General features: G+C 40.9%; 1 protein-coding gene across 3 annotated transcripts in view; it reads right to left on the bottom strand.

Annotated features, from left to right (window-relative positions):
• RFTN1 (raftlin, lipid raft linker 1) overlaps positions 1-16,086 on the bottom strand; it is a 199,813-nt gene that overhangs the window by 116,971 nt on the left and 66,756 nt on the right. For 2 of the 3 annotated variants that reach the window (XM_074195750.1, XM_074195751.1), the window contains exon 3: positions 5,183-5,369. In XM_074195750.1, the coding sequence (XP_074051851.1) occupies positions 5,183-5,369 (187 nt within the window). The remainder of the gene's footprint in view (positions 1-5,182; positions 5,370-16,086) is intronic. The other variant, XM_074195752.1, reaches the window with a different exon arrangement.

Here is a 16,086-nt window from a genome sequence, read left to right as displayed (position 1 = left end):
CAGCTAAACTTGGCCTTGGTTGTAAGTCAGCTGATTTTTGAAAATTAGCACCTTCTATCAAACATGACCACAATTCAGGGCACCGCCACTGACTTACTCAAAGTGTGGGCTCTTATCAAATCCAAAAACTCCCACAGAGTTGATTTCTAGTGGGGAAAAAAAAGATGCCTGCATCATCAAGGTCTTTTTAAAAATTAATTTTTGGAAAATTGGTCAAACTGACGTCTGGGTTTTTTTTGTTTTTTGAATTTGTTTATTTGCACAGTCATTCCCCAACAAGTCTCTCCCTTGTCAGTCAGTAGTACTTTCCTTTCCATTACAGTGAAGCATCAAAAACAGAAAGTGAAACAAAGCCAAGAATGGCATAATCTAGTTCATCAAGGTCTATTTCTTTTTTCTTTTCTTTTCTTTTTTTTTTTTATTTTTGGAAGGTATTGGGGTTCAGTGATTTGTCCAAGGTCACACAACTAGGTAATTATTAAGTGTTTGAGGCCAGATTTGAACTCAAGTACTCCTGAATCCAGGGCTGGTGCTCTATCCACTGCACCACCTAGCCGCCCCATATCGGGGTCTATTTCTTAGCAGAGAAGAGGGGAGTCATCTGGAGCCAGTAATGATTCTGAGCCACTCACTGATTCTGAGCTGAGCTCTGCCATCCCAAGATCCTAGACTGGAGCTGGAAGGTAATCTCCAAAGTCATCTAGTTCAATTCCTTCATTTTACAGATAAGAAAACTAAGTAGTAAGTCCCAGGATCCGAATTTGAACTCAGGTCTTTTGGCTCCAAATTCTGCCCTGCTCCCACAGGGTCATGCTAGCCTTCGAATATTCCATTCTGTTCACCTATCATAATCAATCGATCTCCAATCGATGGGTACATATTGTGTTTACATTTTTTTTTTACTACTATAAGAAGTGTGGGGGTTTATTTTTGAAAGCAGTGAGGGAAGTAAGCTATTTCTAGGAAGGCTAACCAGCCCCAGGGGCAGCTTGGGAGCTAATTTTACATTTAGGGAGCTAATTTAGAGAACTAATCTGTACACATGAACCAAGGCTTTTCAGAGGCAGTAAAGTACTGTGGTTCTGGGTTCAAATCTTGTCTGACTTAATATCGGTATGACCTTGGCCAAGGCTTTAATTTCCTAAACTCTAAAATAAGGGGGTTGAACCATGAATTCTTACCAACCAAATGGATTCAATAAACCAAGTTTTAACAAGCTTTCTTATTATTGTCCTTTAAAATCCTGAGCTGGATGAGTTTACTAATGAACTTGCAGCTGAATTGGTTATAAATCAGGGTTCCTCTATCACAAAACATAACATCTCATTATAGTTTACTCAGGAAACGTTATGACCAGGCACACTTCTTTTTAAGAAAAACTTCACTTTAAGTGAAAATATTTAGCTTTCAAAAGAATGTCAGTATAGAACTGTCTACAGACTAAGAGTCTACAGCCATCAGACTTTTGGCAAATTTCACAAAAATATATAATTTTCATTGTGTCTACTGAGATTAATCACATAAGAGGTGGGGTGGGAGTGGGATGGGGGTGGAGTAGGAGGATTATTTTGTTTTCTTGCTTTGCAGACTCCCAACTGATAAAGAAAAAATTTAAGTGTGTCCTTTGGGAATTTGTTTAATTTTTTTGGTGATTTTTAAAATGTATTTTATCATTTCATGATGCAAAACATATGGCTTTCCCATTTATAAGGAAAGAATGTATTTGTATTTTTCGTTACCATACAAATACTTCTCTGCTATGATTTCCTTCAAAACAGCAGAGAAAATTTCCCTACTCCATTCTCATCATGTCTGGGGGTGACCCATGCAAATTTTGATTCCTCCCCATTTTAGGAGGGAAGTCCTCAAACAATCAGTTTACAAAAAGGTCACAGGATCTTTTTTTCCCCTTTCTCTGAGTCTGTGTCTCAATGAGAAAGTTATGGGAAGTAATCTCAAGAAGTCATTTGGTCAACTCTCCTGCCTCAGGCTCGAGAAGGCTTCATTTATTTTTGGACCACAGTATTCCCCCTGGGCAGACCAGAGAATCCTATGGACACTTGCTCTAAATGTCAGTGACCTATATTTATAAGTAAAGGAAAAGTTAAAAAGAGATTGTGATCATAAAGATGTCATTTTTTTCCCCATCCAAGTTCACAAACTCCCTGAAATCTATCCATGGACCGCTCATCCATGGATCCATGTTAAGAATCCCTCTCTCTGGGGTGGCTAGGTGACGCAGTGGATAAAGCACCGGCCCTGGAGTCAGGAGTACCTGGGTTCAAATCCAGTCTCAGACACTTACTAATGACTTAGCTATGTGACCTTGGACAAGCCACTTAACCCCATTGCCTTGCAAAAAAACCTTAAAAAAAAAGAATCCTTCTCTCTTAGGTGGAATGGCATCCAGATTCAGGTTCCTTTTTCTCCTTAAAACCTTCCCAACTGTTATGGCAGCTTCTTATTTCAGGTCATCCCAAATGGCATGTCCAATGTCAATAGTTCTCAGCAAGTCTAAATAAGACCACTTCTTCTGGGCATCATCAATCCCCTCTCATGTATCCTCAGTAGGAATGAGAAGCAGCTGTTCACCCACCCCTCATCCATGCAAGGGAGACCAGCCTCCTTAAGGAAAATATGAGGGAGAATATGTATCCAGTCGAGGCAAGAGAGGTCTTCACAAAGCTGGGAAAGAGAGGATTCTGCCAGACAGATACTGGTTCAGGCCTGGGAAAAAGCACAGAGCTGGGAAATGTTTTAAGATCGGGGACGTGGTAGCCAAACGTGGAAGGGAGAGTGCAGGAAGGTAAGGCAAGTGAAACAAGGCTGGAAAGGTGAGTTGGAACCAGATCATGAAGGGTATTGTTGGGGGTGGCCCTAGAAGGAAGAGTGTTAGATTTAAAATCAGAGGACTCTAGTTTTGCCACTTCTATTTTACTCTGAACAAGCTCCTGAATTGTGTGGGCCCCAGTTTCTTCATCTGTAAAATGAGGAAATTGAGAAGATAGATAGATAGATAGATAGATAGATAGATAGATAGATAGATAGATAGATAGATAGATAGATGATAGATAGATAGATAGATATAGATATATATACAGAGAGAGAGAGAGAGAGAGAGAGAGAGAGAGAGAGAGAGAGAGAGAGAGAGAGAGCACCTCTGAGTCCCCCCCTGGCTCTGTATTAATGATTCTAAAATTTGATGAGAAGTCAATGCACTTAATCTCCATGGGTCTCAGTTTCCCTTAAAATGGAGAAATAGGGCTAAATGGCTTCTGAAAGAGTTTTGAGTCAGAGATATCAAACTTGGGACCTTTCAGCACCTGGAAGCAAAACTCCCAAGGTGGCCCAAACGGATTAAAACAGAATTGGGAAATGTTTAGGAAAATGAATAAAAAGACAATACAACTTAGATAATACTAGTTTGTGGGGTTTTTAAGCTAGTAGGCAGTCTATAGGGATCCATTTCTATTTGGATTTGACACCAGTGTTCTAGATCTATGGTTATGTGACAAGCTGCAATCTCCCTGGGTCTGTTTACTCATCTATAAAATGAAAAGACTTCAGAACAAAGCTTCCCTTTCTAGTCTAAATCAGAGCACAATAAAAGAGGCTTTAGTGTTAGTAATGAGTATTAGTAATGAGTACATTTCTTTTTTTTAAAATATTCATTGTAAGAAAATTTGAGTTCCAAATTCATTCCCTCTGTCCAACCCTTTGTCCATCCATTGAGAAGGCAAGCAATATGAGATTCATCATACATGTGAAGTCACGTGAAACATGTTTCTACAATAACCATATTACAAAGAAAATCAGGAAAAACAAAGCCTACACATATTATATATATTTGCACATATATGCATATATATATATATATATATATATATATGTTTCAATCTGTACTCAGAGCTCATCAGTTATTAGAGAGTACATTTCATTTCCATTTCTAGCCCAGGCTGGCAGTACCCAAAGGGGCAGTGTCTGAGGACTCTGAGTAGTAAGAATGTAGAATGCCCTCTTTGAGCTCTTGTCAGGTTTATTAATGGGTGCTCATAGGAGAACACTCCACTGAGCCCACCTCCACACAGCTCTGTAACCATCCTGAGGAGTCAATCATATCTCTCTCTTTTCTCCCTCCTCTTCTTCTTCCCCCTCCTCCTTTCTTTCTCTCTTCCTTTCCTCTTCCCTCTCTCCTTTCCCCTCTTTTCTTCCAAGTCCTATCTTTCTTCTTCTTCTCTCCTCTTCCCTTCCCCATCCTCCTTCCTTGTCTTCTCTCCCTCCCTCCCTGTCTTTGTCCCCTTCTCTCTTGCTTCCTCCTTCTCTCTGTCTTTTCCTTTGTAGAAGAGCACAGATTTCTGCACTATTCCCATTACACGCCATGAGATATCACATCTTCATTTGAATTCCTGTTACCTGTGCCTTCCCCTTCTCTCCTCCGTCTTCTCCCACCTTAGGAATAAGCTGCTCATGGGCAGAAATCCTGGCTTGTGAACACTCATACAAGCATCCACTTAGCTAACTATATTGTCAAGGGGCCAGGCTCAGACCTGGCTGCATCACCTTGGGGGAATCACTTAAATGACCTGGGTCTTAGTTTCCATCAATGTAAAATGAGTGGATTGGACCAGATGATCTCAGGGGTCTCTAAATCTATGACCCTTTGACCTCTGAGGACCCAGGTCCCTTCAAGCTCAAAATCTGCAATACTCTAATTATTGAATTTAAAAATCTTTTTATCCCCAATGTTTGTCACAGAATAGATGCTTAATGAATCTTAATCAAATGGAATGATTCTCTTCTTGATTGGAATACCTGGAAATTTAAACATCCTGATATAATCTGGGGGAACTTAGGTTTACGTGAATCTTAACACATTTTTCTCTTGTGCCCTTCTCAGAAGAATAGCCTTCCCCTCCAGCTCCATCCTTCTGTGAGGATGTCTCTTCAAAGTTAACATTTTTTTCTAGTTGAGCTTAATCCAATAAATTACAAAAGGAAAGTATCCCCAAAGGGACATCTGCTCAAGCTGTCAGAGCAGGGAGTTTGGTTTTCATTACAGGATCTTCCAAAATGGGACATAGGCCAAGCAACAGAGGCACCTCCCATCTCCCCCACCTGGCCTGGCCAGCATCATCAGTAACCACAAGGTTACCTTCCCAAGGTACTGGAAAACCCGACCCACCTCTCGGTTTTCTTAATCAGCACAGCCCGGAAGATTTGCTCCTGGGGAGTCTTCTCTCTCTCGTCGGTGGGCTGCACAAAGGGGTGGAGGGCCACCAGGGTGAAGCCCTGCTGGTACAGCTCCTGAAGTTGAGTGGGGAGGTCCCGCAGGGAGGAGAGTCTGACCGCAGAGGAGCGGGGCAGTTCTACTGGAGAAGAGAACAGAAAAGATGCTAATCAATATCCCCAGGTGCCATCTTCCCGGCAGAGTCTCAGCCTCCTCCCTGAGGACCGGCTTCGCCAACATTACCTAGTTCTACTTCCTGGTCACTAAGGATCTGAGACAAATTATCTTCAAAGAGTCATTAAAAATGGACTGCCCAACTCTTTCCATCTCACAGGAAAAGAAGAAATTCATCTCTTCCTCTATCCTTTAAGGACCCCTCTCCCATTTTGGGGGGAAGAGGTCCAAATGTATAATAAGATTACTCAGACTGAGTTGCATTCCCGAAAGATTGAATCTCCTATCTTGAAGGATTGTATCTCATAACAATCCTGTTCCCCCACCACCACCCCCAGTCCATAAACAACAAAAGGATTTTATGGAAAGAATCTACAGTTGTGATTCACTCCAAGGAAGAGTCAAACATCCTGGACCTGACCTCGATGAACAATAGCGACAAATAAAGCCAAAGGGAGTAATCTTTAAATGTGCAAGAAAAACCTGGGGAGTTTAATGGCAAGCTTCTGGATGAACATTCCCAAGCTGAGACAAGGGCAAGAATGTGGATCCCTCAGAATCCCTTGTCCTTGGCAATCAGTCAAGAGCAGATCCTCTTCCAATTAGGGTTTGAAGGTTGTGCAGAGGAAACCAGACCCATATTCCTGCCCTAGTTAGGGGATTACCAGGCTACCGGATCTGCTCGCATCTAGACAAGGGGCTCTTTTATGGGAATCTTGGGAATGGAGGCGAAAGGGTCCCTGTCTGTCTGCCCACAAAACTGCACATTCCATGTTCCTGATAAGAAATAGGGTTGTACAAAGAGCATCTGCGAACCATTAAGCGTCGGGCCTCAAGCTCACTCCCAATTAAAAGGTCATGTCAACCAGTTTCCACAGCTTAATCTTTTTTTAAACTTGGGATGCTTTGTGAGCATTCTTCCGCTGCTTCCCAGTTCCCCTTCACCTCGACCCTTCCCCCAACCACCTTCTCTCTGTAGCCTTTGGGGAGAGGGATACTCAAAGGTTAAAGAAAGAAATGAATTTATCTTCCTGTGTGATGGAAAATGGAAGAATTGGGAAATCCATCTTGCCTCTGCTATTACTACCTTGGAGCAAGTCTGTTAACCTCTGTTTGCCTCAATTTCCTCAAGTGTAAAAGGGGAATCCCTACCTGGCATGGTTGCTGTGAAGATTACAATGTGACTGGCACACAGTCAGTAGGAGCTATATGCTTATTCTCTTCCCTTCCTTCCCTGGGCTTCAGTTTCCTCCTCTGAAAAGAGAGAGAGGAGGCTTTCCTGTTCTACAGCCACCAGTCCAGAGTCCTCTTTACTCTACCTTCTAACAAAAAGCATACTCACCGCTAGGAGAGATCATTTTATTCTTTATTCTTGTATCTAGGACACAGCAAATGCATAATAAATGCTGACTGGGGCCTACTTCTACAGCTACACCCCAGAGTCCCCTCTTCAATCACAGCTGAGGTCAATAATCCCAATTCAAAATGTGAGCGCATATGTGAGCACACGCATGTATGTGTAGGGGAAGAATGAGAGGTAAGCCTGCAAAGGCCTGGTGGAGCCAGATAACCGTCCGAGATGCCAGAGGCAGGAAAGGGTTGTGCTGGGTTTCTTTATTCTAGAGATTTTCAAACATTTTTGTGACCTAGTCAGGACTGTGGTCATGGGAAAATATTTCAGCATCTGTGTGGAGGAGGGAATGGAGAGAGAGAAAAGATAGGAAGTATCCTATCATCTTAGCATTGAACAAGAGGTCTGAACCAGGGCAATGGTCATGAGAATGGAGGGAAGGAGAGGTGCCATAAGAATGGAGGGAAGGGGGTGTCATGAGAAGAGAGCAAAGAGGGATGTCATGAGAATGGAGGGAAGGGAGATGTCATATGACTCATAGAATGACTTGGCAACAAGAAAATATTAAAGTCAAAAACCATTTTGCAATCCCAAAGAGAGTGCTTTGGTCAGGGCTGTTGTAACTTTAGGACTTCAGATTGGTCCACATTTGCTTGTGGTGCCAACCCAATGTGGTGATTAATATACTATGACAAATAAATCCTTAAATGAAATCCTGGCCTTCTATCTCCCTCCCACAAAGAGAAAGCTCTTGGTAACACATATGATATAAGGTTCTTTTCTTCCAAAGCTTCTTAGGCTCAGCTACTAAAATCATGGCCTTAAATAACCCAAGCGACTACAAATGGACAAATTCCTGGTTTCACTGTTATTGCTAATAAACAAACAAACAAAACAGCACAGAATGAAGCATCAGATTTTCCACCCTCAGCCCTCACTGCCCTACAAGTCCATACCCAAACTGGCTTCTTTCACATGGACATAGACTGTTGTGGGGGAAAGATAGGTGTGAATAACCAGGCTCAAATGACAACAACTGATATCTTAAAAGGTGCTTTGCCACACAATCTCATTTGAGTCACAGAACAAATATGGAAAGCAGGTACTATCCTCCTTTTACAGATGAAAACTCTGGGGAGCCCACAGTTAGTAATTCAATTAATTCATTTCATCATATATTTATTAATACCAAATTATAACATTTTATATTTTATTAATGTTACTGTGCCCTCATTATATTATTTTATTTTATTAATGTAACTCTGTCTGGGAGGGAAGACACTGTCATTGGGGACATCAGGAAAGGCATCACACATCACCTAAGTCTTCAAGGAAGATCGGGATTCTGGGAGGCTGAGAGGACAGAAGGAATGCCTTCCAAACATGGGAGATGGCCTCTGGCAAAGGCTCAGAGATGAGAAATTGGGTGTCCAGAGAGAAAGCCAGTTTGGCTGGATCACAGAGTGTGGGAAGGGCAGTAGCCTGGGGCTGGAGAGATACAGGTAGGCTGACTGTGACACGGGATGCTCCTAGTCAGAGATTCTGCCTGCAGGGTGTCACCACACTCATCTCTCTCCTTTCACCACCCCCACCCGACACGACAGAGTGCTTCATGACACAATTCCCTAGTCATTGACTATTCTGCAGGTAAAATATCTCATCTGCCCAACTAGATGGCAAATTCCTTACTGGATTTTCTGCTCCTTTTATAGCCCAAGTGCCTAGGCAGTCACCATCTAATTAAAAGCTCAATGAGTTTTGGTAAAGAACTGAACGAACTTTAAGGAAAAATGCCTTCCTGCCTAAAGCCCCAATTCCAATAAAGTCCAAAGGCATCATTTGCACATATTTGAAAAGAGGTCTAATTTCCTGGTTTGTGCCATTTCCATGCTTATATAAAAGTCAACAGACATAAAATAAATAGATATGAGTTATGTGGACATGGTTATATTCTGAGTTGCTTAAAAAATATTATTCTATCTTTGTGGCTCAACCACTAGCAATTTCCTCTTTGCATCCTAATGCGGAGAAGCTATTGCTGAGGAGACACTTTTGGGGGGACACAATCCTAAAAGGTCTTTGGAAATACATGATTAATAAAAAACAATCACATGATACAAGTAAAGAAACAAACCACAATGTACAAGAATTGATGCAATGGCAGGAGGCAGGGTTGAGGGAGACCAGTAACCCACAGGCTCCCCAAATTTCTAAACACCCCTGAGGAAAAGTCAGGTTTTCTCTTTTTTCCCCCTTTCCTCCAATTATATTTTGCTTCTCAAAAACAGACTTCAGTACTATTCATTGTCTCAATTACGCCTTTGTGAAGTCAGCTGGAGGGCCCGCTCTATCTTGCTGGGCCTCAGAATATGAAGATTGGAGAGTTCTGATTCCAGACACAGAAGAGTCACCAGGGTCAGTTGTAATTGCCTATTTTTATCCAATGTGACAAAGGCCCCAGAACAGTCCTGCTGGTGCTGCCGCTCCTTGTAGCATCCTGCCAAGCAACATCTCCAACGCAACCTAATTCCTCAAAAGCATTCCTTGGTTGGCCTAATTATGTCTGCCAGCGTCCATGCAAAAATGACAACACAAGAAAGAGACCCTATTCCCATCATTTCTCCCAGGTGCGCCTCAGGTTTAATGATGCAATGGGCTGGAGAAGGAAATGGCAAACCACTCTAGTATCCTTGCCAAGAAAACCGCAAGTGGGGTCAAGAAGAGTCAGACACGGCAGCATGACTCAATAACAACAAAGCTAATGATGAAGACTACAGGGAAGGCTAGCATTCTTTGAAGTAGCCATGGCCATTGTTCCATACAATTTCCTTAACCTTCCGTCAAAATGGTCACATCCTCATAAAATCAGCCCAGCGTTTTACAGATCGTGAATAAGAACACTATGCTACTGAGGGAGATGCAAGGTTGAGATAAAACATCATTCTTGCCCTCATGGAACTTATAGTCTAGGAGAAGATTAAGATGCAGGTAGCTATTATACATCAACCTATCAACACGGAGGACGCCAACAAAGCGCTATGTAAAGTCTCGGAGAGCAGGAGAATCAAGTATTCATCTTTTGGGGTTGGCAAAAACATTCAAATCAACTAGTTTTCTAACATCATACTTTTCATTACTGGCAACAGCCAATTTTGACCAAACTGTTGAAAGTCATTCTTAAAAACATAAACAAAAGGTTGGCTGAACAGGTTCTCTTCTCCAACTCATCCAAAGCCAACTTTATCCACTCCTCTCCTTAGTACCTCAAAAGATCCCTGGATCTTCATAAATCCTCCTCTCTTATCTCTTTTTTTTTAGGTTTTTGCAAGGCAAATGGGGCTAAGTGCCTTGCCCAAAGCCACACAGCTAGGTAATTATTAAGTGTCTGAGACCGGATTTGAACCCAGGTCCTCCTGACTCCAAGGCCGGTGCTTTATCCACTATGCCACCTAGCCGCCCCCTTCCTCTCTTATCTCAAAGGAAGATGTGTTCCTTCTCCCTTTCTGGGCTAATCCTGCCCCCTGGACCCATGCCCCTTCATCTTTTTCAGGTGGTTCCACCGCACACCTAGCCCTCCCTTCTAACTTACTCAAAGAAGCATCCTACAGACCCTTGCTCATATTCACTGCTCAACCTCTTCCTAGCTCGTTTCTATCCTATCCCCCAACCTCATCTACATCCACATCCTCTACTGAGCTCTTAGCCATCATCAGTAACTCTCTAATGAACAAATCTAATGGTCTTTAGAGTAGCTAGATGGCACAGTGGATGGAGAGCCAGACCTGGAGTCAGGAAGACTCATCTTCCTGAGTTCAAATCTGGCCTCAGAAACTTAGCTGGGTGACCTTGGGCAAGTCACTTCACCCTTGGTTGCTTTATCTGTAAAATGATCTGGGGAAGGAAAAGGCCTCACATCACCCCAGTATCTTTGCCAAGAAAACCTCAAACAGGATCATGAAGAGTCAATTACGGTTTATAGAACTGAACAACAAAATTGGCCTTCTTTGAATCTTTATCCCCTGACATTTATGCAGCATTCAAAACTGCTGATCAACCTTATTCAATAAGCCATTCTGAGGTTCTGAGCATCGTGCTGGTTAGGAGAACAAAAATGGCCAAAATGCTACAGTGCCTGCCTGGCCTCAAGGAGTTTACATTCTATCCAGGAAGATAACACTTACATATAGAGGATATACAAAAGATAAGCTTCTCGGGAATAGAAAATCGATGTATTTGTACCTTTAATACCAGCCCAGAGCCTGGCATACAGCAGACACTCAATAAATGCCTGTCCCGATGGAAGTCATTTGGCCTACAGTAGGCACTTAATAAATGCTCACCCCAAAGGAAGTTGCCTTGCATACAGCAGGTATTTAATAAATGCTCACCCCGATGGAAGTTGTTGTTATGCAGCAGGCACTTAATAAATGCTTGTCCCAATGGATGTTCTTCACACTTGACAGCCCCATCTTCCACCTCCATAGCTTTGCCTGGAATGAATCCCCTCCTCATCTCTGCCTCTTAGAGCCTCTAGTTGTCTTCAACACACAGATTAAACATCCCATTCTCCATGGGGTCCTTTCTAATTCCCAAAGCTCTCCCTTAAAGATATCACAGTAAAAGCCTAAAAACCACCCTAAGAATTTTGGGATACCCTGACTTACTGATTTAAAGTCATGGTGTCTCCCTGCATAGAAAGCCAACTCCTCAAGGAATGAAAAATGGCATTTCTATGTTTGCACCTCGAATGCCCAATGTGGCCTGGCACACAGCAGGTGCTCCATAAATGCTGGCTGGCTGAATAATGGCTAACAGAGAGCTCTGTAGGGTTAGCACAGCAGTGTTCTCTCCCTTGGGTGGAGTAGGGGTCATTATCACCATATTATAGAGGGAAGAACTATGGTTCACATCCTCAGACAGTTAAGGCAAAGACAAAAACTGGGGAATGCGTTCAACGATACCATCCTTCCTCCCAGTAATTATTTGTTGAAAGAAGAAAGGAAAAATACCCAAACCATCTTTTCATGCTTTGGGAAATCAATGCTCTGCAGGTTCATCTGAGAGTCCTAGACAGATCATGATATGGATAATTCAACACAGCTGTTAACACCAACTGCGATCACCAATAGATGGTTCTGCAATTTTAATCATAATAATCATTATAATAGCTAGCATTTATATAGCCCCTACTGTCTGCTAGGCATTATGCTAAGCACTTTACAAATAAATCTCATTTGATCCCCACAACAACCCTAGAATTCAGGCACCACGATTATCCCCATTTTATTATTGTGGAAACTGAGGCAAACAAAGCAACCTGTCCAAAGTTACAAAGCTGAGATGGATTTTTTTTTTTGCAAGGCAAATGGGGTTAAGTGGCTTGCCCAAGGCCACACAGCTAGGTAATCATTAAGTGTCTGAGACCGGATTTGAAACCAGGTACTCCTGACTCCAGGGCCAGTGCTTTATCCACTATGCCACCTAGCTTCCCCTGAGATGGATTTGAAATGAATTAAGGAAAAAGAGAAGAAGCAATTATTAAACATCTACTATACTTCCAGACACAGTGCCTGACCTTTACAAATATATATTTTCTATCAATTGCTCTGGATTCTCTTGGAGTCTTGGTGGCTCTTGAAGAAAATCAATAAATCAGTCAACAAGAACTTTTAGTCGTGTCTGATTCTTCATAATCCCATTTGGGGTTTTCCTGGCAAAGATCCTAGACTGGCTCACATTTTCTTCTCCAGCTGATTTTATAGATAAGGAAACAGAGGCAAACAGGGCTAAGTGATTTGCCCATTGTCACACAGCTAGTAAGTGTCTGAGGACACAGTTGAACTCAGGTCTTCCTGACTACATGCCTGGCATTCTGCCCACTCCACCACCTAACTGCCCTCATATAAGCCAAGCTTTGTCCTAAGCTTAGAGAAACCAAGTAAAAATAGTGAAACAATTCATGAGATTGTATTTTTTTTTTAGGTTTTTGCAAGGCAATGGGGTTAAGTGACTTTCCCAAGGTCACACAGCTAGGTAATTAGTAAGTGTCTGAGGCCGGATTTGAACTCGGGTACTCCCTGACTCCAGGGCCAGTGCTCTATCCACTGTGCCACTGAGCTGCCCCTGAGATTGTATTCTAATGAGGAAAAAATGAGTACATATAATAATATGTATAGCATAAAATAAAGTTTATATAATTGTGTATATATATATGTGTGTGTATATGCATACATCTACATACATTCATATACATATGTGTGTATAAACATATAAGTATGTATATATCTCATGGCTCTAGAATCGGAGAAAGACTTAAGTTTTACATCTTACCTTGGATTTTTTATAACCTTTGTGACATTGAGCAATTCACTTCACTTCCTTGCTGCCTTTAGGTAAGATATTCACACACATATACTTAAATCTACATAAGCTATATATAAATATATACACGCATATAAGCTATATAGAAATATATACACACATATATATGAACTATATATAAATATATATTTATACACAAAAATGTCTCATAAATCATAGCTATAGAATAGGAAAGGGGCTTTAGAAGCCTTCTAATTCAATCATTTTATGGGTGGGGAAACCAAGGACAAGGGAAAGTGAAGTGATTTGCCTAATGTCACATAGATTATAAAAAATTCCAAGATGTAAACTCAAGTCTTCCTCCAACACCAGAGTCACTAGATTCTGCTGCCTTCTGAATCAATTCAACTGAGTCTAATTAATCAATAGTCATTGGAGATCATTTAGCAGAGTAGTCTCTGCCATGATAGAGTAAAAAAGAGGTTGGTTTTGGGGGTGCTGAATGTGCACATCAGCTGTGAATACGGATCAAAGCTTTAATCATACCCCAGTTCTCCAGTCAACTTCCATTGGAAAAACATCACCAAGATTCATAAAATAACACTATTTAATGATATATTAAAGACCACGCTGTCTGGAAAAAGCAACCTGATAATACATGAATATTAAAAAAAAACAACTGGCTATGAATTGAGCCCAGAATCTTGACAGACCCGTGCATTAATTTAAAAGCCTTTATGGGGGACGAGGCAGGGGAAATATTCCAAGAACCCTAATTCTTTAGAACTTCTAACCAAATTGGCTCAAAAGAAAACCAAGGAACAGCTTAGAATGAGTCAGACGAAAGGCTAGTTATTAATATTTTATGTCATTTTTCCTTAATTGATTATGGTAACTGACACTCTCAATAGTTTTCTTTTGACTTTGAAAGAGAGCATAATAAACTGTTTCCATCAAAGAGTAGTCACTAATGAATATGTAAGAATAATATGGAAATTAAGCCATTTAGACTGTTCAGTAAGACCCCCATATGTATTTTTATGACAAGTTCTAATAAGCTTTAATAAAAGTACTCAAAATTGAAAATAGAGCACCGAACAGGATAATTAGAAAAGGCATTGAAGCAGTGGATGAGAAGAAAGTCTGCTTTCATAATAGGTACCTTTGTTGAACATTTCTATCTCACCTAAGTGTATAATTTCTTTCTGTTATCTTTCCAGAGGGAGAGAAGAATCGTGTGTGTGTGTGTGTGTGTGTGTGTGATACAAAACTCTACTAAAAGCATCCTTTAAATCTTCTTCTAAAACACATTTTAATTGCTCGATTACATTATGCCCCCATATGGATGTCATATTTAAAAAGGGGCATGGATACCCTTGAGGGCAGCTACAGGGATACAACTAAGGTGGTATGGGACTCAAACACCATGCTAGAAGAGATCCAAGAGGAAAAATTGAGAGCTTCTCCTGTAAAAGACAGAACAGGAATTGGGAAGGTAAGACCATTGGTCTAAGTAGGCAAAGGGCTATCATGGGGAATGAGCCTGGAAACTCAACCAGCTTGGTTGCTCTCCATGTCCAAGCTTATGTGCCTCCAATTGTTTTTTTGGTGATCTGGAAACTATACTATTGTTGATACATAATTTTGTGACCCTTCTCTAGATTTTGTTGCAAATGAGTCTGTCTTCAAAACTAGTGTCACCCTCGATCTCCATGTCTCTGCTAGAATGAAAGACCCTTGGGAGCAGGGATCATGTCATTCTTTGTTTTTGCCTCCCTGGCTCTGTTACAACCTAGCTCACAGTAGTCACTTAATAAATGACTGGTGATTGACCTTGTGGATTGTGTGATTGTAGCTAAAAGCAATTTCTGGACTCTTTTGGTCTCTTCATTATGGTAGTTATCCTGCAAGAAATAACAATTTTCAAAGCTAATATAGATCATTCCAAGCTCATCTGAAGTCAAAAGAGAATAACAAATACATGTGTAATGGAACAGATCTGCTGGCATTTTTACAAAATACAACCCAGCACCTCAATCTTTCATGTGCCACATGAAAAAGCTATAAGTATTCTTAAGAAAATGGAGCTGGTCAGAATAATTGGATCTAATCAACTGATTTTAAAGATATCTCAAAAACAGAAAAATTCCAAAAGATTGTACTTTTAGCCAAAGGAGGAAATAGATAAGATGATAGCAATTAGTACATAAACTTATTTTCTGTTCTCCATAATCTCCAACATTTTATTCTCATGCTGTATAGATGAGTCTGGGTTCTCAAAAGCTTTCCAGTAGAGCACAAATTATGGACAGGTCTGCTAATCTGGAGAGGCTTTAAGTATAATTCTTAGCAGCCAGCTAAATCAATCTGAATAGAAAGACTCTGCAGCAGCAAACTACCATTAGGGAATGATGAATTCTACGACCATGGTGATTCAAAAAACAAATGATACAAAGTGTGACCCCTTTCCATTGAGGATGATGAGTTCTATGGCCATGATGACCAAAAAATTCAAAAATAAATGATGCCAAGTATGGCCCCTTTCCACTTCAAAGGTCGTCATAAGATTGGCTGTTTCCAAACATGAACTGAGGGATTCTAAATGTAAGAAGCAGTGTTGTACAGTAAAAAATGCATTTCATTTGTACTCAGATGATCTAAGTTCAAATTCAATTTCTTTACTTTCTACAATAGAATGTTCAGCAAATGCTCTCAATCTTTCTCTAGACCTTGGTTTCCTTAAGTGTCAAATGAAGGAGTTAGACTAGATGGCTTCTAAGTCCCCTTCCAGATATAAAACTAAGTTCCTAAGAACTTCACATCAAAATTGATGCTGTCACTAAAAAAGAAGTAAGAAGATTGGAGAAGTTGCCATGCACAGGTTCTCTTTGGAAATACAACAAAGACACTGGCAGAGATGGTTTCATCAGTTCACTTAGAGGTATCAAGGAATATCTCTATAAGGATTGCTTCATCATCTTCCCTTCCAGTATCCATGATGAGACACCAATGA

The sequence above is a fragment of the Macrotis lagotis genome, chromosome 7, assembly GCF_037893015.1.
Source record: "Macrotis lagotis isolate mMagLag1 chromosome 7, bilby.v1.9.chrom.fasta, whole genome shotgun sequence".
Taxonomy (NCBI): domain Eukaryota; kingdom Metazoa; phylum Chordata; class Mammalia; order Peramelemorphia; family Peramelidae; genus Macrotis; species Macrotis lagotis.
The sequence above is the reverse complement of the archived record's forward strand: the minus strand, read 5'-3'. Positions and strand labels throughout refer to the sequence as shown.